This window comes from Passer domesticus, chromosome 5, assembly GCF_036417665.1.
Source record: "Passer domesticus isolate bPasDom1 chromosome 5, bPasDom1.hap1, whole genome shotgun sequence".
Classification (NCBI taxonomy): Eukaryota; Metazoa; Chordata; class Aves; order Passeriformes; family Passeridae; genus Passer; species Passer domesticus.
The window spans coordinates 11,382,491-11,403,397 of record NC_087478.1 but is presented as its reverse complement, the minus strand read 5'-3'; the positions used below and the strand labels follow the sequence as shown (position 1 = coordinate 11,403,397).

Here is a 20,907-nt window from a genome sequence, read left to right as displayed (position 1 = left end):
CAGGGAAGCCGGCACATTTAAACGGTGTAATTTAGACAAATTTCCCAGGCTGACAAAATGGACAAAATGATCCCTGAAAGTGAAATGTGCTTTGTTCTCCCGTCCAGATTTTCTCTGGTTTATGCCAATGGAAAACTGGGATGCTTATTTTGAATTTAAGCATTTCAGCAAATTCGTGGCAAATTATGATCTACTTAGAGCACAGTTGCTTTTCTGCCACTAAAATCTGTACTCATGGGATACAGGGATAAAAATTTCACCCAGGATTATGTTTCTGATACTTGCAACACCATCTGCTGTGCAGACAAAAGCTGAAAACATAAATGACCAGCTTTGTTCAGCCTCTTATGCCTGGCAAACTACCACACAGGCAAAATGAATTTTTGTCATGCCACCTGTCTGTCTAGTTATATTCTAGAAGCTTTGGAAAGGAAATCATAAGATCTCCTAAAGAAGGCTGTTACAGCTAGAAAACACAGGGCTAGTCAGTAGACAAACTCCAAGGCTCTCTAGTGCACTGTGTAGGATGTTGTAGAAAATAGATCTTTCTGCTAAGTGGAAAGATTTTTCCTGTTAGATTTGTGCAGTTCTTCATGAGACTGGGATGTGGCAAGGGGGTGCCTGACCCCAGGAGCCAGCCTGTGCTGCTGCAGTATTCACTCAACGGGGGCCTGACGTGGAGCCTTCTGCAGGAGTTCCTCTTCAGTAACTCCAGCAACGTGGGTCGGTACATAGCCCTGGAAATTCCCCTGAAGGCCCGCTCGGGCTCCACGCGGCTCCGCTGGTGGCAGCCGTCCGAGAACGGGCATTTCTACAGCCCCTGGGTCATCGACCAGGTGAGCAACCCTCGCGGGCCTTTCTTCGTTTAGCACATCTTAAACTGGATTCAGCCCTAATCTGCCCCTTTTTTGGCATGTATCATTTCACTGAGACAAGCAAAAATGCTTATTTAAAAGACATTTAGAGCGCAATTACTGTTCGATGAGCTCATGGTTTTAATGCACCATTTCCATGTGCGGCACTTGTTGCCCATTTTGATTCTAAGAAAGTCTTCTACATGTGTGTAGAGCCTCAGGTTCACATTGCAGGAGGCCTTACCACACAGAATGCAAGTCTGATTTCAAACTTCAAAAAACTTCATTTAAAATATGTAGTTGGCTTGGTATAATATAATAGAAAAAGCCCATAGAAAAATATCAATCTTGTGAATATCAGTATAAATTTTATGAAAATAAAGTTTCATATTTGGGATTTTCTACTATAAAGATTATTATATTACTTTGTATGACTTGGTGTAAATCACAAATTATTTATCTCTAAAATTATTATTCTCTAAGTAGTGTCATTGGGTTGTCCAACTACAATTTGCTTTAATATTTATAACTTTTTTTAAAGAAGTTCAGATTGTTAGGAGAAATCTAACCAGTCATTTTAATGTTGTGGTTACACAATTTTACTTCCCATCCCTCTGTTTAGAAATGAAAAAATACTCATTGTTTCGATATCCTGATTGAATGTAGCTATATTTGTTCAGAACGATCAGAAACTGAACTCAGAATAACAAATGAAAAATAATTTTACCTTGCTTGCTGTTGAAGAGTAAAATGATGATTTTTTATGTCAATGACAAAACACAGGCTATTTCCCACTTCTATCAGCAGACATGATCTGATAGCAGTGCACCAGATAACAGAAGAGCTGAAAAATCACTAGGAAAGTGCTGTCACTTTGTTTCTGCTAACACTTTTTTTGTGTTCACTTCATTGAGACTGAGTTCACGTCCCTGAATTTTAGATTTGTACAGCTGAGCCAATCTCTTTCCTTTACAGAAAAGAGATACTCCCCTTTCTCATGGCCTAAATTCTCTACTAAGTAATCTTGTCAATTTTGGACCGGCAGAATAAACACACATTATCTGGTCCATCTCTTCCTCCCTCAGGTTGCTGCATCACTTGTATGCTTGTGAAGACTTCTAGACATTTCTCCTTTTCAGTGACAATTTCTTTCCTAATGTTCCAGATCCTTATAGGAGGAAATATCTCCGGCAATACAGTATTGGAAGATGATTTCACCACCCTGGACAGCAGGAAGTGGCTGCTGCACCCTGGTGGAACGAAGATGCCGGTCTGCGGCTCTGCTGGGGATGCCCTGGTGTTCATTGAGAAAGCCAGCACCCGCTACGTCGTCACCACTGACATCGTCGTCAATGAAGACTCCTTCTTGCAAATAGATTTTGCAGCTTCCTGCTCTGTCACAGATTCCTGTTATGGTAATGACTTGTTAGTGATCCCTGCCATTCTTCCTCCTCCACTGCAGAGGAAAGTGCACTTGTTTTCTGGTTATTCATTGTAATAAGAACTGAGAAACAAAAGAAAGCTGCATGTTTCTGTTAGAAATTGTAACATCAGCTTTTTTATTCCAGGTGTCTGAAGCCTAAGATAAACTGAAGTAAATAATTCCCTGTGAGCATCTACATTGCAGTTCAATCAATCTCAGAAAAAGACTAACAGCTGCCTTACTAAAAACATCCATTTAGTAGATAATGTCCACTGCTTGGGGTGGTGGTGTAATAATAAGCAGCTGGGTGTTCCAGCATATGTTTCTTGCTTTGTGGTTCTGCATTTTCAGTGTAGTCTCAGTTCTGATCTCATTTGTACCCATATATCTAAGAAATCATTTATACCAACATACATCTGACACTTGCTAAGGCAGCATCAACTGCAAACATGTATATTGTCCATACAAAATAATAAATATGTGTAGACCTATATGTTTCCATCTATGAATGTGTGCATACATACTATGCACGTGTGCAAATCGCTTAATGATAATAATGATGCGATTTTTAATTGCCTAGCTTCCTTTATATATGATGTCTATTGAGTGCAGAGACAGATTTTATATGTGTATATACACATATATGCATACAGATAAATGAATAAAAACGTGCTCTGTACTCATCACATCAAATACACATCCCATGGAAATTAAAAATTGGTTCACTATGTGAATTTTAAGGCACACAATAAATAGGTTTTTCTTAAAAACAAGCCTTTTAATTCTTGTTTTACATATCCTCTTAGAGTAGGATTTTGAGGTATAGATGTTTTTAATGAGGACAAGAATACAATATATTGTATCATGTGGTATGCCTTAATTTACTGGGTTGCTGAATTTTCCTATACAATTCTGTATAAAAATGGAAAAAGGTTTTACATGAAGTTTCCAGATTTAGCTTCTCTGATTTTACTAATCTGAAGCTACTTACATGCTTAAAAATTTTTCTTTATTTTGTTATTAAGAATACTGCAGTATCCTGAGATCATCTCTGCTAAGTTTAGAGGCATTTTGGTGACTGAGCCATACACTGGCAAAGAAACAGATCCTTATTTCGTTGGGGGGTTTGTTTCTTTCTTTGTCTACAACCCTTATCATTATCTTAATATTAAATTAGTCAGGACACTACCTAATCATGCTTCCAGTCATGATGAGTAAAGCTTTTCTTTTGGTGAGGGAAATTTAACACTAAAAACTCACTTACACTTGTTTGTATCTACTTGTCCTTGTATTTCTATAGCACTGTCTTCTGTGCTGAAACATCAAGTAGGACTGATTGGGTGATTAAGGGTCATTCCCTGTGCATGAGGGTAGAAGAAATGGGTCTGTCAGTAATCAAAAGAAGATCACAGATTTATCACCCCTATCACTGCAACCACGCTCCATGTTTTACACAGCCAGCTCAGACAGAGTACCTGGCAGCTGGAACATTTACTTCAAGTACCAGTTCTGCACCTATTATTATTTACATTTTCATGGCTGCATGAAGTTTGACTGGAAGTATTTAGTGAGCTTGACTAACCTTTAATTTTCATAATAAAAGCTTATAAGCCATAAACATCAAAACAATGAAATTGCTGATTTTCACTGAGAAATGAATGTGGCTAGACTGTGTTTGAATGGAAACAAGCTCAGTGACTAACAAACTCAAATTAAAATTGTGCTGGATAATTAAATTAGCTGGTCTGCAGAAGGGTGGAAGGCTGACTAAGGCATCCTGTGACAGAGAGCCAAAAGTTTGAATTTGTGTGTTGCTCTGCTTTACAGAGCAATCACATCCAGCTGAATCTCACTCTTCAAGCCTGAAAAACAAAGTTTGGTGGTCATGGTGCTGTCACATCATTTTCTTGCATGCTGCAGCTAGAGACATTGTCTTGACTTAATCCTGGCAAGTTAATGTTGGCTCTGTGTTTTCATCTGTGGTCCCTTGAGTTAGGCAGCAGATATGGAGATGTGCTGCAGACTCCCCCTGAGCTATACCTGCTCAGCAACATGTAACACACCCTCCACAATGCCACCAAAGGAGGTAGCTTTGTGCTCCTGACACAAGGGTTTGAAAAGTTCTGAGTGGTTGTTTTGTCAGTTCAGACTTGTGATACTGTCTTGGGCTTGTACTTTATTATAGGCCTATGGATATAGGTCTCTAAATTAAGTAACTAATCACCTTTCCACCCTTAGCTATTGAACTGGAATATTCAGTGGACCTTGGGCTGACCTGGCACCCAATTTTGAAAGACTGTCTTCCCACTAATGTGGAATGCAACAGGTACCATCTCCAGAGGATTCTCATTTCAGACACTTTCAACAAGTGGACCCGGGTTACTTTGCCTCTGCCTCCCTATACTAGGTAACTCCCTCTGGTTTTCTGCAATATAAATCTAAAAGCATAACTAGGTACTTGTAATGTCATGATACATTATGGAGTTTAAGCAATTGTACTGTGTCCTTTTTGTTTGGTCCATGTAAATAGCAACAAATAAGTATAAGTAAATGGAGCTTTATCCTACAGAAACTGCAAACACAGGTAGCAAGGACATCAGGCTCTCAGCACTATTTGACTCCACAGCTTTGCTCCTCCTGCTGAGCCTTATCTCCCCACATAGACATAGGCTGAGCTATCTGCTGGCTCAGAAGTATCAAAGCACAGGTAGGGTTGTCATGAAAGATGCCACCAAAGGCACATACAAGTTTGGAAACAGAGACTTTTATTTTTTAGCTATTGTACCAAAAGCACCTATACAGCTGCTACACATTTTGACACTAGCAATGAAAAAGTCTGTGTTCTGTTCCTAATCATTTGGGGCATCTGGACTCTTCTCTATCTTCTGTGCAGTTACATCAAGTAATAGCACTTTTTTTAGGACTTCTTCTCAGCATCAATTTTCTGTGCTTCCTCTTTTGTGAGGCTTTTCTACCTATCATCTGTAAAAATCCATTACCCTGTCAGTTTTGTATAAAGACTGTAAATTTGTGTTCAGAGTAGTATTTCTGGGATTGAATGGGATAAATCAGGGCTGGGATTGATGTTAAAAACCAACGGAATTTGGACCTGAAAGGACACTACCACCTGAGATAAACCCAGGTTTATAAATAACTATGATTTTAGGACTGAAGAGTTTCTTGAGCAGTACATGTCACAAGAATTCTGATGCCCTACTGAGGCAAAAATTACACTTCTGTCCAATCCCATAATTGTATTTTTTGGCTCAAGTAATACAGTTTCCCAAAGTTATTAAGACATGAATTCCATGAGAAAGGTTGTTACAACCTTATCTCATAAGTAAGAGAGATGTTGAGCTTTAGGATAAGAACAGTGCAGCTAATAGGACTTTTAGTCTAGCTGCAATATAATTTTTATGCTGCTTTATTATTTCAAGCTGTGTAATAGCAGGTGTGTGTCTCCAGTTGTTTTTGCCTGTATGTTTTAGGCATATGCAGGCTGTGTAGTCAGTAGCTTGGCCAGGTGCTCACCACCCATGTCTAGGCAGCCTCTTAGGGCTCCTGTGCTCCAGAGTGCTGCCTCACCTCTGGCCTCAAGAAGTCAATGGACACTTACTTTTAACTGGGAGCTGATTTGAAAATGCAAATGCAAAGACAAATCTTCCCACAGGAGCATTAGCTCCATGTATTGTTAGTGATATGCCCAGCCAAAGCACGTAGTGTAAGATATAGGTGCTTGTCTTTATTTTGAAAGGACTTCCTCACAATTTTTATGTTTATTTTTTTAAACGCTGCTTGGTGAACAGTTGAGCTGAGCTCAGAGCAGTAGATATTTGGATAAACAAGTTATTTATTCAGCTCATGCAACATTTTCATAAAGAAATAATTCATGGGAGAATAATGACTTTATCATATGAGGTGCATTTTACACTGAATAGTTTTGGGGGATTTTGTTGGGATTTTTGGGGGCAGTTTTATAGAGGTTTTATAGAGGTTTTTTTGTTTTGGTTTTTTTGTGTGTGTTTATAGTAATTGTGATTTCTCTTTGAGATTCAAAAGAAAACAGACTACCAAAAGTTCAATGCTGCCATCTAGTGCTGTACAGCAAAACACGGATTAGCTTGAATTCATAGTTCCAGAAGTTTGTCTACTCACAGCTCTTGACTCACAGTCTACACCTGCATGAGCTGAATAACTATTTAGTGTCCCCTGACTGTTTTGGATAGATTTTCGTCATCTATCTTGGGAGCTGAGACACTTAATTCAAATATAGGGCACTATAAGACCATTTTAATCAACAAAATTAATATAATTTACTGAGTAGAGCCAGGATCATGCTACAGACAATTTCTTGGCATTTCCAGCCAAGCCCTGGGTGGGGAGGAGGGAAGAAACTGCAAAGCCAGGGTCATGCTGCAAGCCCTGCATGGGCCTTCCCACCTGTCCCCACACCCACTCCCTAGAGCTGCTCTTAACCTGTGTGGCTGGGAGAATTCATAGAGGAAAAGCCAGGTAAATTTGTTGACTTGGACTTATTGACTGGCTCAGGATGAAACTTGCAGGGTTTGGATTATTCTGGCTTGATCAGCTCCTAGCTGTCCCTCAGGTTTGGATCTGTGCTGGGACATGTTTATGACTGGCCTGAGCTTCCAACTGGGAGTGCCACCTTTTCCTACCTCCTCTCCACTGCACCAACCATGGCCCACTTGCTTTGCTTTCACCAGTGATCCATTTCCTACCTCCCACACTCTCAGCTTTATACCAAGCACCCATGCTTTGTTCTGTTTTCAAAATGTGGGCACCCTTTTCTTAGAGGGATGTTGTCATTGTCAGAAACCGGCCCTGGGTCATGCTGGTATCAAACAAATCTCTCAAGAGCAGGCTAGCCTCAAGACTAACATTTCCTTTCAATCAAAATAAAGATTGCCTTAGCTAGAAAATACAGAATTCTATTTTTCTTTCCCTCCCAAGGTCTCAAGCAACTCGTTTCCGCTGGCACCAGCCTGCTCCTTTTGACAAGCAGCAAACGTGGGCAATCGACAACGTTTACATCGGGGATGGCTGCATAGACATGTGCAGTGGCCATGGGAAGTGCATGCAAGACAACTGTGTGTGAGTGCCATCTGCTCCCTGTCCTGCCCAGGGCTGTAGCATTTCACTCCTCCTCTGTCATTCTGATGAATTTGCAGGAAAAACTGTGATACAATTCTACAAAGGAAGGTGGATTTTGCTGTTAAAACTGAGCAGGGCAGTGGGTCCACATGGGAATAGAATTAACAAGCAGAAGGGGTTGGCCCTGCCAGAGCTCTGACTGTCCATGCTCCATGGCCAAAGCAGAGGCAGCTCCATGGCCTTTCCTCAGTGGCAGCCCATCAGTTCTGCTCTTGCCTCTGCTGCATCAATTCCCCTCGCACCAGGTAGGGAGAGGGTACCCCTTGAGTTTGCATAGCCCTCTAGGGACATACAGTCCTGGAGCTTCCCAGAATATGTTCTCCTTATCCCCAAGGGATTTCACACCATGTCCCTGTGCTCTTAAACTGGTTCTTGGTGCAAAGAACCTGGGCTGGAGGTGGGACATATCCAATAAGCAGGATGTATGCCAGCTCTCCACAAGGCCAGATTTTGCTTTTTGACTGGAGTTATTGTGATGGTCTGATGACTCTGCTCCATGGAAGGGTTTGCCAGGAGAGGCAGACTGGCTTGATCCTCAAACTGTTTGCATAACAATCCACACAGAGTCCTGCAAAGCTAGCAAACAAAAACCCCCAGATTTGCCTGTCTTGGCAACAGAGAAATACCTTCCAGATGGATGTATTGCTTTTTTCCCAGCCACAAATGGCAGCAGAAATAGGAGAATGGTTGTATAATTGCACTGTGACTGTATTTTTTAGAAATATATTTCACTGCAGAATAGACATATTATTGTGTTCTCCTCTATCCTGACAACACTGAAGTACCAAGACACAATATCCCTGGTGAAATCTCATTGTAGCAGAACACAGTTCCAAGCTGTTATCCAGTCTTTGACACATTATAAGAATGTTTTTCAGAGGGGAAAAAAAAGAAAAGGGAGAACTATATAAAGATAAGAAAGCACCCCTCTACTGATATTTTACAGAAACTTGAACTTTAACATTAGCAGGACATTTTTAGGCTTGGCACATTCTCTTGGTTTATTTATCCAAGCACAATGTATTTCATTTTACTATGTTTGGGAATGTACCCTATAATAGAAGCTTGAATGATGCACAGTACCAAGCCTACAAAAAAGTAATTTTTGTTTCATATTAACTACAAAACGCCAGATGTTTGAAACCCCCACATACCAGTTGTGCACTAGTAAATGATGCCCCTCTGCAGAATAAGATGGTACCTTAATAACACGCAGCTGATTTGTGCATTTGTTTTGCCCTGCAGCTGCGACGAGCACTGGGGTGGGCTGTACTGCGACGAGCCGGAGGCTCCCCTCCCCAGCCAGCTGAAGGACAACTTCAACCGCTCCCCCTCTGCCCAGAACTGGCTGACAGTGAACGGGGGCAAACTGAGCACCGTCTGCGGGGCCGTGGCCTCTGGGATGGCTCTTCACTTCAGCGGGGTGCGTGTCCGGCACAGGCACCAGCTCGCTCCACCTGACACTATAAGTGGGGCTGATTTTAAAAGTTAAATAGCAAGGCGTTAAAAAAAATAACAGCATAAATATCAGACATGTAAAATATTTTTAAAAATTAAATCCTTTGCGTGGCTGAAGGTCAAACAGGTCCTACAGATTAGGGGTCAGCCAGAAACACTCCAAGAAAGCTGATACCATGTTCCTTGATATGCTGCAGCCAGGAGAATGAGATATAGTGTGTGTGGGTCCTGAGAGGAGCTGTAGAGAGGCCTTTGAAAGTGGAGCTGGTAGGTTAAAGTATAAATATGTAGGCTTTTAATTTTCCTCTTAAGACTCTCCTCATAGCACTTAAAACTTTCAGACCGGAGTTTGGTATGGCTTCTAATCAGACCGCAGAGGTAAATTAATAACTAGCTATTTGCACTTGTATGACTTGCACATGGTCCATGACAATGCAGAGCCACAGAAACACGGAATGGTCTGGGTTGGAAGGGGCCCTGGTGGGTAATCTGGTCCAGCCTCCCTGCCCAAGCAGGGTCACCCTAAAGCACACTGCATCCATGTGCAGACTCATCCTTCAGAGGTCTCACAGGTGGGTGTGTTCAGAGTAAGCTCACAGTAAAATTTTCTAGGTTAGCTACATATGTAGGTATATAACCCTGACTGCTGCTGAACTACAGTTTGCTAACAGATAACCTCAGGATTATAAAAATGATGAAATAGTATTTTAGAAACATGTAAAATTTATGCCTGAGATCACTTCTGTCAAATTTACAACTAAGTTCAAACTGACAAAAGTTTTCTAAAATAAACTAACAAAAGCATTACACTTCGACTTAATTCCAGTAAGTCTAAGTAGACTTCAACTTAGCAATGTGAAATATATAAGGTATTGTGGAAAACACACATACTAAAATTGCTTTGCCATTTGATTGTTTGCATAAGTTGAATCATTAGCACATAATCAATGATTTGTTAGTTCTGCATGGAAAACTTCGTGATTTACAATAGAGGCGTGGATTTCTGCAACTTTTGTATTAAGACGAAAGGTGAATACCTGTATGTTGTAAAACTGAAGGTACAAGTAGCATATATAGATACATATATAGATACACAACAGAAATTTTAGAAATGGAACATTATGTCTTCAGGGGAAAAAAAAAATTATATATATATATATGTAGTTCTGTTGTAGCTTTACTCTTGAAATAATTAATACATTTTTGTACAATTTAAAAAATTTTGCAGCATGAATCCATATTAATAGTGACTACATAGTCTAACACTTTTTATGAACTTAAGTTTTGCCAGACAACACCAGCCAATATATTTTTTTCATTGCTTTTAAGGGCTGCAGCCGTATGTTAGTTACAGTGGATTTGAACCTCACCAGTGCAGAATTCATCCAGTTTTATTTCATGTATGGATGTCTGATAACTCCTAATAACCGCAACCAAGGAGTGCTGCTGGAGTATTCTGTGAATGGTGGAATCACCTGGAGCCTCTTAATGGAAATTTTCTATGATCAATTCAGCAAGCCTGGGTTTGTAGATACCTTTTTCTGCCTGTGTAAATTTCTCCACTAAAGTCAGGTGGTCTTGAATGTTTCACTAGAACCTGTGGCATATGTTAGTGCTGTGGTTTGGATGTCACGTTGGGATGTACGAGTTCAGCCTGTACAGTCCTACAGGTGTTTATTAAAGGCCTTGGTGCATGTATTGAGAGCATCAACATCTGTGCAGCTGCTAGGCCAGAAATACAAGAATACCTAGGAGCCTGTAGCAGTCTGGCAGATTTGCAAATGGTTGCAGGAAGATAAATTAATAACTACTGTAGTGATGTCCCTCCTGTTCTTAAAGCTGCTAACCTTTGCAATCGATTTCTTTATTGGCAAGATCATAAAATCATTGATTGTTATAAGTTAGTTATAAAATGGTGTGGCTAGGAGAAACTGCATTTCTGCAGTAATCCATCAAAAGGATGGATACACTCAAGCCCTACTTTCAGATGTTTGTGAGATTCAAATAATGCATATAAGTGAACTGACCATTTTCTCACTGACCAATTTAAAAGATTCACAGAAAATGGGGATGTGAGGGACCCATTATTTGTTTTTATTCAAGCACACCAAGAAATCACTAGCACTTTAATTGGACATGAGATTTCAGTGTGCTATTTTCTACTGTTGCAATGGAACAGATAAAATTGTACTGGAACATTGCTATCTGCTGAATGGCTTCAGGTTGAGAGAAGCAATCTTTATTTCACTTGCACATTCTCCTTCTTAACACTTCCCTTAATAAGAGACTTAGCCATACCCTGCTGGTCCAGACCATTGCATTTGGTCCCATAAGGACATTGGGTGCAAGTGAGGTTGTTCAAACCATGCCGCAGTCTGGGTGCTGACCCTTTCCACCTCTCTCTGAGCCCCTGTCCCGGGGGTGACATTGGGAGTGATCAGAAAGGTTTTTGTTTCAGAAATATCTCCTAGAGGAATATAGGACTGGCTAGACCAGTCTTTTTTTTCTTTCCCAAATTCCATGCATTCTAGGAAACATCGGGAATGGACTTGGCCAAAACACCCAGGACAGAGCATAGCAAAGTGTCCTCCTCCCACAGCTTTCCTACAGCTAATTCCCGGCTTTTATTCCAGCTTTGTGAACATCCTCCTTCCCTACGACGCCAAAACCGTCGGGACTCGCTTCCGCTGGTGGCAGCCCAAGCACGACGGGCTGGACCAGAACGACTGGGCCATCGACAACGTGCTGATCTCGGGCTCGGCCGACCAGAGGACGGTGATGCTGGACACCTTCAGCAGCGCCCCGCTGCCGCAGCACGAGCGCGCCCCGGCCGACGCGGGGCCCGCCGGCAGGATCGCCTTCGACATGGCCGCGGAGGACAAAACCACGGGTAAACCTTCCACCTGCGTCCCAGTTAAGGAGCAAGGAGCCACTGCAGTGGTTTGCAGGTCTTGCTGAGCCTCTGAATCTTTGTGTCGCTGTGGTGGTGATCACAGTTCTGTTGCTGTAGAGGCCTTGTCTTTTGCTCCTTGTTCGCAAAAAGCGAAATGAAAAGATGTAATGTGTAGGATTCAAGGCAGGGAGAAATGATGCATCTGTGGCAGGGAGAAATGATGTATCTGACTCCATGACATCAGAAGGCTAGTTAATTACTTTATTATACCATATTATTCTATATTATATTACACTACATCTAAACTGAAACTGCACAAGCACTCAACTCAGCTGAACAGAATCTTGTGACTGTCTCCTGACCGACAGTCTGGACACGCCCTTGGCCCTGATAGGCCAAGGAAACGAAACACCATCACTTTGGGTAAAAAAATCTCCATATTACATTCTACTTTTGCACAAATACAGGTGCAGCAAATGAGATAAGAATTGTTTCTTCCTTCTCTGAGGTTCCTCACTGGGATTCCCAGAAAATATCTTTGGGAAGTTGTGCCTTGCTTTTCTCTGTGAAGGGAAATGCAGCCACAGTAATGCAACTTTTTTACTGCAAAAATTTATTTAGGTTAATTTATTTTAAAGGGAAAAAAAAGTAATTTGAGAGTGGTAGGTTATTCTAAGCAAATTTCATATCCTGAGTATCTGTTCCCTATTTACTATCTTTTAAAATTTTTCTTTAGGGAATTGAAGTTGCATTTTACAACTAAATTTTGTAGAAGACACATTTTTGTATGTTTATAAGACCTAACAGCTACCATTGCTGGGATACACTTTGTGCAGACATGTAGGCAACACCCATTAAAAGGCTCACCCAAAATGTTCAGTGCAATAGAAGTTCATATTTAAAGTAAGTCTCAGATCCTTACTTCTTTAATATTAAAAAATAATGCTGTAATGCTTGTGTAAGTGAGCAGTAAGAGGTGCTTTCAGCAATAAATGTGATAAGTACAATACATATTTACATGGGAACAACAGGGTACTGACATTCTCAGGAGCAATACTAAATAATTCTCATGTAGGCTGAAAAATAAAGCTATGAATCACCTTTTGTGGTTAACACTACTCCCTGTTTAATTTATATTGTTACTGTATATTACTGACATTGCCATTTATTTTCAAGTGAATGAACACTGGTTATTCCACGATGATTGCTCAATTGAGAGATTTTGTGATTCTCCTGATGGAGTCATGATCTGTGGGAGCCACGATGGCAGAGAGGTCTATGCAGTCACCCACGACCTGACTCCTACAGAAGGCTGGATTATGCAGTTCAAGGTAAAATCTGTCTGCAGTAAACTTACTCAAAACCACATTTTGTTCCAGGTCTAAGTAGATCTTTCAGGAGGAAGGACGATGTATAGGCCTATACAGGAACAATTCCCTGCTAGGAAAAAATGTTATTAGGCCATCCTCATTTGTCTCACTTGCTCTGTGTTGGTCAGCTTTAATACCACAGGCTGTTCTCAGAGGTGACACATCCTTCTCTTCCAGCACTGCTGTTCTGTGGACATCATGTAAGAAGGATATTGCACATCTACCAGGTGCCTATTTTGTTACACCTGTGGGTTAGGGAAAAGCAGCTCCACAGTAGTTCACTCTGCACATGGATTGTCATGCACTCATGTCAAACCTGCACCCAAACTGGTCTTCATACACACCTTTACCTAAATTAAGGAAATAACCCAGGAATATATGGAAATTGCAAGAACCATTTGCACATCCATGCATAAAGGTGGTCTCCCTAATTTGTGGCCTTCTCTGAAATATTCAAATCTCAGGTTGTGTGGGAGGGGATATTAACCTTATTTGTTATGTGGTACTGGGGTCTAAGGCACAAGTGTCAAAATCTGGAAATCCAGAAATGTGAGCTGTCTAGAAGAAAGCAAAATTCACAATATGGTGTCTGTTCTCAGTCTTGAGATATCAGAGTTTTGCAGGTGATTGTACCATAAGGCACTGTTACTGCCATCATTTCAAGGAAAATTCTGCAGTTTGTTTTCAGGTTCAAACACTTTTTTAAACTCCTCCACCACAATTAATTCCAATTACTGATGGTCTCTTCTTTATTAGGTTTCTGTTGGATGTAAACCCTCAGAAAAACTTGCACAAAATCAGGTCCATGTGCAGTACTCCACTGACTTTGGTGTCAGCTGGAGTTACTTAGTACCTCAGTGCTTACCAGCCGATCCAAAATGTTCTGGGAGTGTCTCGCAGCCATCTGTCTTCTTTCCCACAAAAGGATGGAAAAGAGTAACTTACACACTGCCTGAAAGCCTTGTGGGCAAGTAAGTATGAAGTATGAGTATACTCATTTTGTCTTGGATTGAGTACCTTCCTGCAAACACAACAGGACATCTGCCTATTCATTTTCTTTCAAGGAAATTGCAGAATAGCAGCATTCATGATAATTACATTATGGATATGTAAAAAAATCCATTTCACTAGATACTTCCACTACTTGTGGAAGCTCAGAAGATAGTACAATCATGATTATATTGTGTTTAATCACCTTTCTTCAATTGAGCAAAGTTGTTTTATTCATATGTCTGGTTTTCTTCACTCCTTTCTGTCTAGTCCCGTGAGGTTTCGGTTCTACCAGAAATACTCAGATATGCAGTGGGCCATTGATAATTTCTATCTGGGCCCTGGTTGTCTGGAAAACTGTAGAGGTCATGGAGACTGCCTGAATGAGCAATGCATCTGTGATCCTGGGTATTCGGGTCCAAACTGCTACCTGACCCAGACACTGAAGGTAATTTTATTGCATGTTTTAAAGAATGAATTTTGGCATGTGTTTGACTGGGAAGGAGAGAGAGGAGAGATTGATCTCGCTGCAAATTTAGTTTTGATTCCTGTCAGCCTGAAGACAGTCAAATACATTTTCAGCCCTTCCATCAGTTTTTTAACAAAACTATTACTGCATTATTCAAGAATGGGTTTGTTGCTTTGAAAATAACACTTAGCCTGAAAAAGCTGTGATAAAGTTCATTGTTCATCTTTTAATCATCATTATAGGATGTAAATTACGCTTGCACATGTGGTTGTATTTGAACAAAATAGAAAGATTGTCTTTACTGTGAAAGAGCTTACTGAAGTAGGGAATAAAGGCAAATGGCATAAAATTAGAAAATTAATTCACATGGCTGTTTGACTGTTACTCATGTTACCCAATAACAATCAAGTGGACTCTAGTTAGATATTACTAATTTAAAAGTTAAAAATAACTAACTAACTTGTCAGTTTGTCATGTAATTTGAATTATTATAACCTTCTGGTTTTCATCTGAAATACTAATTACCTGAACAAATATAATTGTCTGTTTGCAATTTTTAATTACTAAGGTATCCATCATATTGAGGACACTTGAGATAAAATGGTAGCAATTTTAGGGGAGTTTTACTGCTAACTCCTTAATGTCAGAATCTCTGGTTTTGCTGAAGAAAGATATAGAATATTTTTCCTCCCATGCATACAGAAGTCCCCTACTGTTGCCCTCTGCCATCAAAACCGTACCACACAAACCCAATATGCTCATTCATTTGCACATGCCAATTTTAATTTGCTGCATTACTTCCCAAGTATGTTAAAATCCAACCGTAATATATTTTAAAATTTAGCCCATTCAGTTCAAGTGGCTAAATATTCAGGCAGAAGTGATTATGTTCAGTCACCCTGAGAGAAATTTAGTGTTCTTGAGCCCTTCAAACATTTTTATGTCAGTTCCAGCTGTGGTTGTCAAAATACTTAAAATCTTACTTACCTGTGCTTCATGTTAAATACCTTACTTACAGACCTTCCTGAAGGAGCGCTTTGACAACGAGGAAATTAAACCAGATTTGTGGATGTCCTTAGAAGGTGGAAATACCTGTACCGAGTGTGGCATTCTCGCAGAAGACACAACTCTGTACTTTGGAGGTGCAACTGTGAGGCAGGCTGTCACTCAAGATCTGGACCTGCGGGGGGCAAAGTAGGTCGTGGTTCCACTCATTGTCATGGGGAGCTCTGTCATACCCCGGCAAAGCAGCAGGCAGCAGAGCTGGTAGCCCAGGCCACCACAGGAGCAGCACTGCCTGAGGCAGACACTGAGAAGATTATGATTTACCCAGGGCACTGGGATTATCATTCTCAGGGTGCTGACACTTTCAGATGAGTCACAGAGAGCAAAGCTCACCCCACAGTGGAAAGGGTCTGACATGTCCAGGTCCCTTTGTCCAGAAATGTCCTGGAATCAGCAACTTCTGTCCTGCAAAGAGGCAAGACACCAGGGCATTGCTCCTGGAGGCACCAGCTGTGTCTCACTGAGTTCAGAGCAGAACCTCTGCTGGTTGTTCTCTCCTGGGAGCCCCTACAAGACCCATTCCACTTCTATGCTGTTGGAAAGGATGACTTATCAGGAGAGCAATGGAACTCTGTCAGTTTAGACAGGCTAAGGACACAACATAAGACAACTTCAGTCATTTCTCTTGACTGTATGGCTTTAATGAAGCCACACACTCTCACTTCTTAAATTTTGCAATTTTGCTGAATTACAGGAAGGAAGGGGCCTCAGGGAGGCTCTAGTCCAACCTCATGTTCAAAGCCAGGTAACATGGAATTCAGGGCAGTTTGCCCAGGACTTTGTCCCATTGGATCTTTAAAAACCTCCAAGAACAGAGATCCTACTGTCTGTCTGTACTAGAACACTTGTACTAGTGTTCAGTTACTCTCAGAGTGATTTTTTTTTCTTTTTTTTTTTTTTTTGTTTACCCTGTTAAATCCATTTGGAACTTCCTATTTTTTCAGTGTATGACCTCTGGTTCTGAGCTCTGGTTCCAACCTTGCCTCAGTTTATCAACTTCTTTTCTGTCCTTCATTGATACAAGGGCACCTTAACACATGGTGAGCTCCTGTTCCACCAGGATTCTCAGGGAAGAGAGCAAAACAAAGCAGCAAAGCAGCTCCCATCCAGTCTGTCCCTGTCTGGTACATTTGCAATGGGTTACTCCCTCCCAAGGGCAGCTCTTAGTTGAATTCCATGAGGTTCCCATGAAGGTTTTCCCATGAAAACCTTTGTAGTACTTGTGCATCAGTGTTATTTGCTTAAAACTGCTGGCATTTGGAACAATTTCAGCACATCTGTTAACAGAAAGCAAGCTCTGTTTGTGCAAGTCTAACAGATGTGATCATATACATTTACTCTTAGGTTTCTACAGTACTGGGGAAGAATTGGGAGTGAAAATAACATGACAACATGCCACAGACCGACTTGCAGAAAGGAAGGAGTGCTGCTAGACTACTCCATTGATGGAGGCAAGTACATACTGTATTTACAGCTGAGCTCCAGTCTGGTTCTGTATCCATCCACCTTGAATATCTGACAAGTTGTCAGAGATCCAAAATAAAAAGCTAATTCTTAATTGTAAAGCTATTTTTGTCCATGTAAAGATTTTTCCCCAGCTAAAAGTTCCATCTATTGCTCACAAGTTTTCCATAATCTTCCTGCCTTATTTCAGCAATCAGTGGCTTCCACCCAAGTTGATTATTCTTTTTTACAATTACAAGATTACTCTTGCAGTGAGTAATAGTGGCCAGCTATCCTTAGAAGTTAAGCTGTATCAGAAGACCACAGCTATTACATTTTATTTCCTATCATTTTTAATCCTTTAGCAGATCCTACCATACTCTTGGCTTTATCACTAAACCTGCTTTTTTTCATTCCAGGCATATCCTGGACTCTGCTCCATGAGATGGATTACCAAAAGTACATCTCAGTGAGGCACGACTACATCCTGCTGCCCGAGCACGCCCTGACCAACACCACGCGCCTGCGCTGGTGGCAGCCCTTCACCCTCAGCAGTGGCATCGTGGTGCCCGGCCCCGAGCGGGCACAGTGGGCTCTGGACAACATCCTCATCGGGGGAGCAGAGATCAACCCCAGCCAGCTGGTGGACACCTTTGATGATGGTAAAACGGGCTGCCACAGCTCATCTGTTGTCTGCCATTATCTGTTCTTGTCTTAGCCGAGCCCTGTCAGCTTGCAAGCAGACTTTCTTTTGTTTTAGCTCTGCAAATTTTGTCATTTTGTAGACTAATGCTGTTTATGTGCTATTCTTCATGCTATTCATAGCAGTGTGTAAATATATATATATGTATGTATATATATATAAAAATAAATATATATATGTATATATACACACACACACGCGTATATTCAGATGTATATGTGTGCACATGTATGTACACATTAAAAAATTTTATTTCAGTCCAACTCATTTCATTTAAATTTCTGATATTATTCTTTTATCTCATCATATTTTTTAAAAGTACTGTTATTTAAACGCTGTAATTACCTCTCTGGTGATGAATGTCTATTATGTCTCTCTCATTGTAGCTTACTGTGTGTCATTACAGATAGCATAAATGTAGTGTCCATATCACTAAACTACTCTGTCAAGTGATTCTGTGGATTCATTTCTAAGCCTTGATGTTTACCAAGACAATGCAGTAATTTTATTTAACTCATCTTAATAGAGGGCACCTCTCATGAAGAAAATTGGAGCTTTTACCCTAATGCAGTCAGAACTGCAGGGTTCTGTGGAAATCCATCATTCCATCTCTACTGGCCAAATAAGAAAAAGGATAAAACACACAACATCCTGTCCTCCAGGGAGCTCATTATACAGCCAGGATACATGATGCAGTTTAAAGTAAGAAATGTTCTCTCTCTCCAAAGTAAAGAACACAATGAAAATTCATCTAATGTGTCTCCCGAAATTATTGTTCTTCCAACTAGGATGCTCAATTGGATGAATAATTAATAGTGACTTTTTACTAAAAATTAAAGGAAAATATGAAGTGTAAGTAATGAGAACCAGAAAGGTTGCATGAATATAAAGTGTCAAAATATTCTGTTTGTATGCTGTTGGGGTTAGTCAGAGGAATTGGAAGTCTAATATCTTTTTCCTGAAATGACTGGATCATCAGATGCAGTAGGAATTATTTTCTAAGGTGAGACTAGATGCCATGCAGAATAGCTATTTTCCCCTCATTTGTGAAGGAACAGAAAAGGTAAGGGAGAAGGCTGGAGAAGAGCATCATATGGAAAATGCAAGTGTGTTCAAATAGAAGAGCCCCTTCTACTTCTTTGTGTCATGGTAAATGACCAAAACCGTCAGAGAAACATTTCTGAGTATTTTAATTTGTATTACGGTAGAATTCTACCCAGGGCCAAAGGCAACAAGTAGCTGTTTTCCAGAAATGTTCTTGGCCGTTCCCCAAGTACCCTGTCTTAAACTAGGAACTAACATGAAAGTAGGGTTATCAAAATACTAATCCATTTTCTTATTATGTTTTTTCCCTTGCTCTTCTGTTTAACAAGATAGTTCCAGAAGTTACCATCTTCCACTGATCAATATTTTTACCTTTTCTCAACGTCACTGCCTATTTTACATTGACTGTCTAGTATACTCCCTAAAGCACTGCTTCCCTGCTCAGCATGCCAAAAACTTATATACAAGAGCAGTCTCTGAAGTTTTTTGCTACTGAATGTCAAGACCACCTCCAAGATGCTTATTTTACCCAGCCTATCATCTTTTTCTTCTGTTTTAAGACCAAAATTAGGATAACCCATCAGCATTTAATAATTTATATTACTAAACTCTTACTGCAGAGTTTTCCTTTCCTGATCTCCCCATTTTTCTTCACTGCTCACAGCAAAGATTTTATTTCTAAACTAAGAACTCAGCTCTAGCATGGCTTCTGTTTGGTTTTGAAATTTAGCATTGTATTATCTAATCAATAAAGCACACTGGGTACTGTAACCTTTCTACTGTAATATGGAACAAATATGTCTATTGTTTTAAATATTCAGAATAATTCTGTTCCTAAACTGGACTGATTTAAAGTTTATGTCCACATGTTTATCACTATGAATTACAAATTTCATAGGTGCTTCACTTTTGGAAATGCCAAGGAACTACCACATATTTTGTTTCAGAAAAAATGTTTGTTTAGATATTTAATTTGGACTTTAGAAATGAAGTGTTAGGATTCTGTTAGGAAATAACAGTAGCAAGGAAGTAAAATTCTTTAAGTAAAAACAGTATCTGAAGTACTTTACACAAAGTGTCTTTTGTTTTCCATCCACTTCTGATGGATTTTCCCCAAGTTCTAAGTTGACAATCCCCCATACACCTAATAAAGAAACAAAAAAAGGAGAACATAACTTGATTATATATCACTTTAAATGTTTACCTGACTTGTTATAGCAGTTGATTTTATTTGTGCTATAGATCGTGGTTGGCTGTGAGGCAAATTCTTGTGGGGACCTCCACTCAGTGATGCTGGAGTATACAAAGGATGCCAGGTAAATGACAGCAGAATACACAGACCTGAAAAAAATAGTATGACATTAAAAATGTAGAGAGCTTCTGTTTATTAAAGCTTTGCTTTGCTATTCATGTTGTAACATGAATTATTGTGATGTGCTTTGGTATTCATGTTGTAACAGAATCTAAACAAAGCCCATGTGCAAGCACTGGGATTTGTCTACATAACTGCCACAAATTCTCTTTATATTTTATCCCAGATGTTGACAGATTCATGGCATTGAGCTTGTAGTTACAATCATGAGCATGTTCCTGTTAAAAATGTGCTCACAGGAAAACACATTTGCAGGAAACTAGTAGGATACAGGACCAAGCTGTCATGAAGTGGGAGTTACTGAACTCCAAATTGGTCTTTAACTAGCTAACAATAACTGCCTCATGAGCTGTAGAATAGCAGCATGGTATAATTTGTAAAAATGAAGGTATATTCTTGTAAGATAGTGCCTGTTTAGAGCAATACAACATATTCTGTGCTCAAAAAACTATGGGTGAAAATGTAGCAAATCCTATTGGGACTCTTGTGAAGACTGTAAGAAAGAGGCTAAGGAGCTGCCTCCAAAATAAATCCTTCTGTCGTGCAGCCCAGAGCAGCTGGGAGTACCACCACCAAGGGCTCCACAACACTCAAACATCCCCCTGGCTGCACCTGTGCTTTCACCTCTCACCTTTTGTTTATTTGTGGCTC

General features: G+C 40.2%; 1 protein-coding gene across 2 annotated transcripts in view; it reads left to right on the top strand.

Moving 5' to 3' along the window:
* The window catches only part of RELN (reelin), a 275,939-nt gene that overhangs the window by 241,584 nt on the left and 13,448 nt on the right, over window positions 1–20,907 (top strand). For both annotated transcript variants that reach the window (XM_064421959.1, XM_064421958.1), the window contains exons 44-58: window positions 578–836; window positions 2,020–2,269; window positions 4,516–4,684; window positions 7,249–7,389; window positions 8,695–8,872; window positions 10,237–10,430; window positions 11,541–11,797; window positions 12,977–13,131; window positions 13,927–14,141; window positions 14,431–14,608; window positions 15,648–15,823; window positions 17,039–17,145; window positions 17,557–17,799; window positions 18,367–18,542; window positions 20,127–20,200. In XM_064421959.1, coding sequence (XP_064278029.1) covers window positions 578–836; window positions 2,020–2,269; window positions 4,516–4,684; window positions 7,249–7,389; window positions 8,695–8,872; window positions 10,237–10,430; window positions 11,541–11,797; window positions 12,977–13,131; window positions 13,927–14,141; window positions 14,431–14,608; window positions 15,648–15,823; window positions 17,039–17,145; window positions 17,557–17,799; window positions 18,367–18,542; window positions 20,127–20,200 — 2,772 coding nt within the window. The remainder of the gene's footprint in view (window positions 1–577; window positions 837–2,019; window positions 2,270–4,515; window positions 4,685–7,248; window positions 7,390–8,694; window positions 8,873–10,236; window positions 10,431–11,540; window positions 11,798–12,976; window positions 13,132–13,926; window positions 14,142–14,430; window positions 14,609–15,647; window positions 15,824–17,038; window positions 17,146–17,556; window positions 17,800–18,366; window positions 18,543–20,126; window positions 20,201–20,907) is intronic.